This window comes from Salmo salar, unplaced genomic scaffold, assembly GCF_905237065.1.
Source record: "Salmo salar unplaced genomic scaffold, Ssal_v3.1, whole genome shotgun sequence".
In the NCBI taxonomy this organism is placed as follows: domain Eukaryota; kingdom Metazoa; phylum Chordata; class Actinopteri; order Salmoniformes; family Salmonidae; genus Salmo; species Salmo salar.
In genome coordinates, this window is record NW_025548711.1 from 12,501 (window position 1) to 22,500 (window position 10,000).

Below are 10,000 nucleotides of genomic sequence, written 5' to 3' on the forward strand. Positions count from 1 at the left end.
CTACCTGTTAGTTATAGTCCTCCCTGTTAGTTATAGTCCTCCCTGTTAGTTATAGTCCTACCTGTTAGTTATAGTCCTACCTGTTAGTTATAGTCCTACCTGTTAGTTATAGTCCTACCTGTTAGTTATAGTCCTCCCTGTTAGTTATAGTCCTACCTGTTAGTTATAGTCCTCCCTGTTAGTTATAGTCCTACCTGTTAGTTATAGTCCTCCCTGTTAGTTATAGTCCTCCCTGTTAGTTATAGTCCTCCCTGTTAGTTATAGTCCTACCTGTTAGTTATAGTCCTCCCTGTTAGTTATAGTCCTACCTGTTAGTTATAGTCCTACCTGTTAGTTATAGTTATAGTCCTTCCAGTTAGTTACAGTCACCCTGAGGGAACTGGGATAACTCCATGTCCGTGTTTTCCCCCCTGCCTCCATGGTGACTGAGGGAACTGGGATAACTCCATGTCCGTGTTTTCCCCCTGCCTCCATGGTGACTGAGGGAACTGGGATAACTCCATGTCCGTGTTTTCCCCCTGCCTCCATGGTGACTGAGGAACTGGGATAACTCCATGTCCGTGTTTTCCCCCTGCCTCCATGGTGACTGAGGGAACTGGGATAACTCCATGTCCGTGTTTTCCCCCTGCCTCCATGGTGACTGAGGGAACTGGGATAACTCCATGTCCGTGTTTTCCCCCTGCCTCCATGGTGACTGAGGGAACTGGGATAACTCCATGTCCGTGTTTTCCCCCTGCCTCCATGGTGACTGAGGGAACTGGGATAACTCCATGTCCGTGTTTTCCCCCCTGCCTCCATGGTGACTGAGGGAACTGGGATAACTCCATGTCCGTGTTTTCCCCCCTGCCTCCATGGTGACTGAGGGAACTGGGATAACTCCATGTCCGTGTTTTCCCCCCTGCCTCCATGGTGACTGAGGGAACTGGGATAACTCCATGTCCGTGTTTTCCCCCTGCCTCCATGGTGACTGAGGGAACTGGGATAACTCCATGTCCGTGTTTTCCCCCCTGCCTCCATGGTGACTGAGGGAACTGGGATAACTCCATGTCCGTGTTTTCCCCCCTGCCTCCATGGTGACTGAGGGAACTGGGATAACTCCATGTCCGTGTTTTCCCCCTGCCTCCATGGTGACTGAGGGAACTGGGATAACTCCATGTCCGTGTTTTCCCCCCTGCCTCCATGGTGACTGAGGGAACTGGGATAACTCCATGTCCGTGTTTTCCCCCCTGCCTCAGATTAGTGCCCTAAACTACCTCACACCACACACAGGCTCGCCATCGATGGCCTCATGGGCTGTTACCACCCTGAGTTACCCAGTGTTTGTTTTTCTGCATTCTGTTGCTTTTAACTGCGTCCAACACGAGAAAAACTTTACAAAATGCGGAGAGATTAGTTTTGTACGGGTCAGATTTAGGAGCGACGGGGCTGTTGCTTTTCCATTACACAGTGTTGTCCTTTCTGAGGAGTTTCAACCAGCCTTGTCGTGTAAACACTGAGACAGCACACAGTTCATGGTCTGTTGAAGACTAAGTTACCCTGGGACAGAAACCCTCCTCACTGCTCCTCACAGCTCCTCACAGCTCCTCACTGCTCCTCACAGCTCCTCACTGCTCCTCACAGCTCCTCACTGCTCCTCACAGCTCCTCACTGATCCTCACTGCTCCTCACTGCTCCTCACAGCTCCTCACTGATCCTCACAGCTCCTCACTGATCCTCACAGCTCCTCACTGCTCCTCACTGCTCCTCACAGCTCCTCCCTGCTCCTCACTGCTCCTCACTGCTCCTCACTGCTCCTCACAGCTCCTCACTGCTCCTCGCAGCCCCTCACTGCTCCTCGCTGCTCCTCACAGCCCCTCGCTGCTCCTCACTGCTCCTCGCTGCTCCTCACAGCCCCTCGCTGCTCCTCACAGCTCCTCACAGCTCCTACCTGCTCCTCACAACTCCTCCCTGCTCCTCACAACTCCTCCCTGCTCCTCACTTATCCTCACAGTCCCTCACTGCTCCTCACTGCTCCTCACAGCTCCTCCCTGCTCCTCACAACTCCTCACTTATCCTCACTTATCCTCACTGCTCCTCACTGCTCCTCACTGCTCCTCACAGCTCCTCACTGCTCCTCACTGCTCCTCACTGCTCCTCACAGCTCCTCACAGCTCCTCAAGCTGTTGTTCTGCTGTATGTATTCATTTGATGCACAGTTCTAATGGTGCACCATCTCTCTTCTTCTCTCTTTTCCTCTTCTTCTCTCTCCTCCTCTTCTTCTCTCTCCTCCTTCTTTTCTCTCCTCCTCTTCTTCTCTCTCCTCCTCTTCTTCTCTCTCCTCTTCTTGTCTCTCCTCCTCTTCTTCTCTCTCCTCCTCTTCTTCTCTCTCCTCCTCGTCTTCTCTCTTCTCCTCCTCTTCTTCTCTCTCCTCCTCTTCTTCTCTCTCCTCCTCTTCTTCTCTCTCCTCCTCTTCTTTTCTCTCCTCCTCTTCTTCTCTCTCCTCCTCGTCTTCTCTCTTCTCCTCCTCTTCTTCTCTCTCTCCTCCAGCTGGAGCTCCAGTCATGCTGTGTGTTCCTCCCCAACGACAGCCTCCCTTCTCCCAGCACCATTATCTGTGGCGACATCCCTGGTACTGTCCGTAGCTGGTACCACAACCAGGCCACCATGCCTGGGACTCTGGTAGTCTGTCTGCCCCAGATCACTGTCCTGTCTGCTGGACACAAATACATGGAGCCCCTGCAGGACCTGCCCTTCATGGTGTCCAGGACTGTACTGGAGGAAGGTAGGTTGTTATTACACCTGTTATAGCAGGACCTGCCCTTCATGTTGTCCAGGACCGAACTGGAGGAAGGTAGGTTGTTATTACACCTGTTATAGCAGGACCTGCCCTTCATGGTGTCCAGGACCATACTGGAGGAAGGTAGGTTGTTATTACACCTGTTATAGCAGGACCTGCCCTTCATGGTGTCCAGGACCATACTGGAGGGAGGTAGGTTGTTATTACAAGTTATTATACCTGTTATTACACCTGTTATAGCAGGACCTGCCCTTCATGGTGTCCAGGACCATACTGGAGGAAGGTAGGTTGTTATTACAAGTTATTATACCTGTTATTACACCTGTTATAGCAGGACCTGCCCTTCATGGTGTCCAGGACCATACTGGAGGAAGGTAGGTTGTTATAACACCTGTTATAGCAGGACCTGCCCTTCATGGTGTCCAGGACCATACTGGAGGAAGGTAGGTTGTTATTACAAGTTATTATACCTGTTATTACACCTGTTATAGCAGGACCTGCCCTTCATGGTGTCCAGGACCATACTGGAGGAAGGTAGGTTGTTATAACACCTGTTATAGCAGGACCTGCCCTTCATGGTGTCCAGGACCATACTGGAGGAAGGTAGGTTGTTATTACAAGTTATTATACCTGTTATTACACCTGTTATAGCAGGACCTGCCCTTCATGGTGTCCAGGACCGTACTGGAGGGAGGGAGGTTGTATTCTGAATCTTGTATGTTTAAAAACCCAACGATGTTTTAAGTGAAAAGTCAGAGCTTGTCAAATGCCACCAGACACAGAACATTCACAACAGAACCGCATGAGCCCTGGCTGTTCCCCTAAACGTCTGGATCCTATCAGGAGGAAGAGGACGTGAGGAAGAGCCCTGGCTGTTCCCCTAAACGTCTGGATCCTATCAGGAGGAAGAGGACGTGAGGAAGAGCCCTGGCTGTTCCCCTAAACATCTGGATCCTATCAGGAGGAAGAGGACGTGAGGAAGAGCCCTGGCTGTTCCCCTAAACATCTGGATCCTATCAGGAGGAAGAGGACGTGAGGAAGAGCCCTGGCTGTTCCCCTAAACATCTGGATCCTATCAGGAGGAAGAGGACGTGAGGAAGAGCCCTGGATGTTCCCTAAACATCTGGATCCTATCAGGAGGAAGAGGACGTGAGGAAGAGCCCTGGCTGTTCCCCTAAACATCTGGATCCTATCAGGAGGAAGAGGACGTGAGGAAGAGCCCTGGCTGTTCCCCTAAACATCTGGATCCTATCAGGAGGAAGAGGACGTGAGGAAGAGCCCTGGCTGTTCCCCTAAACATCTGGATCCTATCAGGAGGAAGAGGACGTGAGGAAGAGCCCTGGCTGTTCCCCTAAACATCTGGATCCTATCAGGAGGAAGAGGACGTGAGGAAGAGCCCTGGCTGTTCCCCTAAACATCTGGATCCTATCAGGAGGAAGAGGACGTGAGGAAGAGCCCTGGCTGTTCCCCTAAACATCTGGATCCTATCAGGAGGAAGAGGACGTGAGGAAGAGCCCTGGCTGTTCCCCTAAACATCTGGATCCTATCAGGAGGAAGAGGACGTGAGGAAGAGCCCTGGCTGTTCCCCTAAACATCTGGATCCTATCAGGAGGAAGAGGACGTGAGGAAGAGGACGTGAGGAAGAGGACGTGAGGAAGAGGACATGTTGAACACTGTGGGATGCTTGTGGTTTCATTCCTCATTTACCTTGAAATGACAGATCAACAGTCTAATTGGCGAGACTGTGTGCGTGCGTGCGCATGTGTGCGTGCGTGTGCGTGCGCGTGCGTGTGTGTGTGTGTGTGCTAGATCGATATAGTACAGTCTGTCTCTACACGCGGTGAAGGTGTCTATTCCTCCTCCAGAACATTCCGCGGTGCTCCAACAGGAAACGGGGACCTTGTTTTAAACTCCCTCGCTGGCTAAACGACGTCGGAGTTGAGCTCACAGATGAACAAACACTTACATCAGCCGTCTGTCAGCGTGACCGTTAAAAGGAATGACCCGTACGTCTGGTAACCCATCCCCTGGCTTTAAACATCTCTTCATCTCTCATGTTTAATGCCCTGGATCAGAGCTAGCTGGGCTGCCTGGTAGAGCCGGAGCGGGCCCTAGTCTGGGAAACGGGCCCTCTGTGTGTGTGTGTGTGTGTGTGTGTGTGTGTGTGTGTGTGTGTGTGTGTGTGTGTGTGTGTGTGTGTGTGTGTGTGTGTGTGTGTGTGTGTTGGACTCTCTCATGCCTCTTCCTCCTCTGCCAGCCAACAGTAATGTGTTAGACTCTGAGGACCATGAAACCAGGGTGGTCACCCTTAAATCAGGAGATGTCTGTCTCTGTCTCTGCCAACTAGGACCAGGTCCACCTTACGGCCTGGCTGCCTGTCTCTGCCAACTAGGACCAGGTCCACCTTACGGCCTGGCTGCCTGTCTCTGCCAACTAGGACCAGGCCCACCTTACGGCCTGGCTGCCTGTCTCTGTCCCTGCCAACTAGGACCAGGTCCACCTTACGGCCTGGCTGCCTGTCTCTGCCAACTAGGACCAGGTCCACCTTACGGCCTGGCTGCCTGTCTCTGCCAACTAGGACCAGGTCCACCTTACGGCCTGGCTGCCTGTCTCTGTCCCTGCCAACTAGGACCAGGACCACCTTACGGCCTGGCTGCCTGTCTCTGCCAACTAGGACCAGGTCCACCTTACGGCCTGGCTGCCTGTCTCTGTCCCTGCCAACTAGGACCAGGCCCACCTTACGGCCTGGCTGTCTGTCTCTGTCCCTGCCAACTAGGACCAGGTCCACCTTACGGCCTGGCTGCCTGTCTCTGTCCCTGTCCCTGCCAACTAGGACCAGGCCCACCTTACGGCCTGGCTGCCTGTCTCTGTCCCTGCCAACTAGGACCAGGCCCACCTTACGGCCTGGCTGCCTGTCTCTGTCCCTGCCAACTAGGACCAGGTCCACCTTACGGCCTGGCTGCCTGTCTCTGTCCCTGCCAACTAGGACCAGGTCCACCTTACGGCCTGGCTGCCTGTCCCTGCCAACTAGGACCAGGTCCACCTTACGGCCTGGCTGCCTGTCTCTGTCCCTGCCAACTAGGACCAGGTCCACCTTACGGCCTGGCTGCCTGTCTCTGCCAACTAGGACCAGGACCACCTTACGGCCTGGCTGCCTGTCTCTGCCAACTAGGACCAGGTCCACCTTACGGCCTGGCTGCCTGTCTCTGTCCCTGTCCCTGCCAACTAGGACCAGGACCACCTTACGGCCTGGCTGCCTGTCTCTGTCCCTGTCCCTGCCAACTAGGACCAGGACCACCTTACGGCCTGGCTGCCTGTCTCTGTCCCTGCCAACTAGGACCAGGACCACCTTACGGCCTGGCTGCCTGTCTCTGTCCCTGTCCCTGCCAACTAGGTCCAGGACCACCTTACGGCCTGGCTGCCTGTCTCTGCCAACTAGGACCAGGACCACCTTACGGCCTGGCTGCCTGTCTCTGTCCCTGCCAACTAGGACCAGGACCACCTTACGGCCTGGCTGCCTGTCTCTGTCCCTGTCCCTGCCAACTAGGACCAGGACCACCTTACGGCCTGGCTGCCTGTCTCTGTCCCTGTCCCTGCCAACTAGGACCAGGACCACCTTACGGCCTGGCTGCCTGTCTCTGTCCCTGCCAACTAGGACCAGGACCACCTTACGGCCTGGCTGCCTGTCTCTGTCCCTGTCCCTGCCAACTAGGACCAGGACCACCTTACGGCCTGGCTGTCTGTCTCTGTCCCTGCCAACTAGGACCAGGTCCACCTTACGGCCTGGCTGCCTGTCTCTGTCCCTGCCAACCAGGACCAGGACCACCTTACGGCCTGGCTGCCTGTCTCTGTCTCTGTCCCTGCCAACTAGGACCAGGACCACCTTACGGCCTGGCTGCCTGTCTCTGTCCCTGTCCCTGCCAACTAGGACCAGGTCCACCTTACGGCCTGGCTGCCTGTCTCTGTCCCTGCCAACTAGGACCAGGTCCACCTTACGGCCTGGCTGCCTGTCTCTGTCCCTGCCAACCAGGACCAGGTCCACCTTACGGCCTGGCTGCCTGTCTCTGCCAACTAGGACCAGGTCCACCTTACGGCCTGGCTGCCTGTCTCTGTCCCTGCCAACTAGGACCAGGTCCACCTTACGGCCTGGCTGCCTGTCTCTGCCCCTGCCAACTAGGACCAGGACCACCTTACGGCCTGGCTGCCTGTCTCTGCCAACCAGGACCAGGTCCACCTTACGGCCTGGCTGCCTGTCTCTGTCCCTGTCAACTAGGACCAGGTCCACCTTACGGCCTGGCTGCCTGTCTCTGTCCCTGCCAACTAGGACCAGGCCCACCTTACGGCCTGGCTGCCTGTCTCTGTCCCTGCCAACTAGGACCAGGCCCACCTTACGGCCTGGCTGCCTGTCTCTGTCCCTGCCAACTAGGACCAGGCCCACCTTACGGCCTGGCTGCCTGTCTCTGTCCCTGCCAACTAGGACCAGGCCCACCTTACGGCCTGGCTGCCTGTCTCTGTCCCTGCCAACTAGGACCAGGCCCACCTTACGGCCTGGCTGCCTGTCTCTGTCCCTGCCAACTAGGACCAGGCCCACCTTACGGCCTGGCTGCCTGTCTCTGTCCCTGCCAACTAGGACCAGGTCCACCTTACGGCCTGGCTGCCTGTCTCTGTCCCTGCCAACTAGGACCAGGCCCACCTTACGGCCTGGCTGCCTGTCTCTGTCCCTGCCAACTAGGACCAGGCCCACCTTACGGCCTGGCTGCCTGTCTCTGTCCCTGCCAACTAGGACCAGGCCCACCTTACGGCCTGGCTGCCTGTCTCTGTCCCTGCCAACTAGGACCAGGTCCACCTTACGGCCTGGCTGCCTGTCTCTGTCCCTGCCAACTAGGACCAGGTCCACCTTACGGCCTGGCTGCCTGTCTCTGTCCCTGCCAACTAGGACCAGGACAGTTTAATGCCATCTTCTCTTCACTGTTAGTTCCTACCAGGACATATTATGAGACCGTTTGTTTTCATCCCCCTCTATGGGTCCAGTAGTGATGATTCTATGCAAAATGTCCTTCCTGAAGCCTCATCCTGCTTCCTGTTGTCCTTCCTAAGTGTCAGCATCTGCTTCCTGTTGTCCTTCCTAAGTGTCAGCATCTGCTTCCTGTTGTCCTTCCTAAGTGTCAGCATCTGCTTCCTGTTGTCCTTCCTAAGTGTCAGCATCTGCTTCCTGTTGTCCTTCCTGTCTCTCCCACATACCTACAATGTATGTATTAACGCTGCCCCTCCCCCTGTCCTGTCCAGGTGATGCCTTCCCCTGGACACTGACCCTGAGTCAGTTCAGTGTCTACACCCTATTGGGTCAGCAGCGGTCTCTGAGTCTCCTCCAACCAATGGGCTGCACCTCCACCCTGGCCGTCACCTCCCACAAGCTGCAGGCTGCGGGTCCCGACGGACGACACGCCTTCATCGTCTGTCTTCACGTGGACCTGGAACCTCTGAGCATCAAGATCTCCAACCCCCAGGTTATAATACACACTCACTCTAACCCCCAGGTTATAATACACACTCACTCTAACCCCCAGGTTATAATACACACTCACTCTAACCCCCAGGTTATAATACACACACACTCTAACCCCCAGGTTATAATACACACTCACTCTAACCCCCAGGTTATAATACACACTCACTCTAACCCCCAGGTTATAATACACACACACTCTAACCCCCAGGTTATAATACACACACACACTCTAACCCCCAGGTTATAATACACACACACACTCTAACCCCCAGGTTATAATACACACTCACTCTAACCCCCAGGTTAGTAAATACACACACACACTCTAACCCCCAGGTTATAATACACACACACACTCTAACCCCCAGGTTATAATACACACACTCACTCTAACCCCCAGGTTATAATACACACACACTCTAACCCCCAGGTTAGTAAATACACACACACACTCTAACCCCCAGGTTAGTAAATACACACACACACTCTAACCCCCAGGTTAGTAAATACACACACACACACACTCTAACCCCCAGGTTATAATACACACACACACTCTAACCCCCAGGTTATAATACACACACACTCTAACCCCCAGGTTAGTAAATACACACACACACTCTAACCCCCAGGTTAGTAAATACACACACACACTCTAACCCCCAGGTTATAATACACACACACACTCTAACCCCCAGGTTAGTAAATACACACACACACACACACACTCTAACCCCCAGGTTAATACAGATTAATACTGGACCATAGAATAATATACAGATTAATACTGGACCATAGAATAATATACAGATTAATACAGATTAATACTGGACCATATAATAATATACAGATTAATACAGATTAATACTGGACCATATAATAATATACAGATTAATACAGATTAATACTGGACCATAGAATAATATACAGATTAATACTGGACCATAGAATAATATACAGATTAATACAGATTAATACTGGACCATAGAATAATATACAGATTAATACTGGACCATATAATAATATACAGATTAATACTGGACCATAGAATAATATACAGATTAATACTGGACCATAGAATAATATACAGATTAACACAGATTAATACTGGACCATATAATAATATACAGATTAATACAGATTAATACTGGACCATAGAATAATATACAGATTAATACTGGACCATAGAATAATATACAGATTAACACAGATTAATACTGGACCATATAATAATATACAGATTAATACAGATTAATACTGGACCATAGAATAATATACAGATTAATACTGGACCATAGAATAATATACAGATTAATACAGATTAATACTGGACCATATAATAATATACAGATTAATACAGATTAATACTGGACCATATAATAATATACAGATTAATACTGGACCATATAATAATATACAGATTAATACTGGACCATATAATAATATACAGATTAATACTGGACCATATAGAAGTTTAGAGAACAGTGAGGTGTCTTTTTACAGTAGTAATAAAACCCCCTCTTTGGTTTAACATATGTCTCCTCTCCTCTCCACACTCCCATCCATCTGCTTCTCTCTCTCTCTCTCTCTCGTTCTCTCTCGTTCTCTCTTTCTCTCTCTCTCTCTCTCTGTCTCTCTCTCTCCCTGTCTCTGTCTCTCTGTCTCTCTCTGTCTCCGTCTGTCTCTCTCTGTCTCTCTCTGTCTCTCCCTGTCTC

At 52.1% G+C, this 10,000-nt stretch overlaps 1 protein-coding gene across 1 annotated transcript in view; it reads left to right on the forward strand.

Moving 5' to 3' along the window:
- Positions 1–1,600: 1,600 nt before the first annotated feature.
- Positions 1,601–10,000, forward strand: part of LOC106592259 (vacuolar protein sorting-associated protein 13B) — a gene marked incomplete at its 5' end in the record, with an annotated part of 99,780 nt that continues 91,380 nt past the window's right edge. Inside the window, 4 exon segments of the mRNA XM_045712672.1 lie at positions 1,601–2,172; positions 2,499–2,519; positions 2,521–2,761; positions 8,063–8,283. Coding sequence (XP_045568628.1) covers positions 1,601–2,172; positions 2,499–2,519; positions 2,521–2,761; positions 8,063–8,283 — 1,055 coding nt within the window.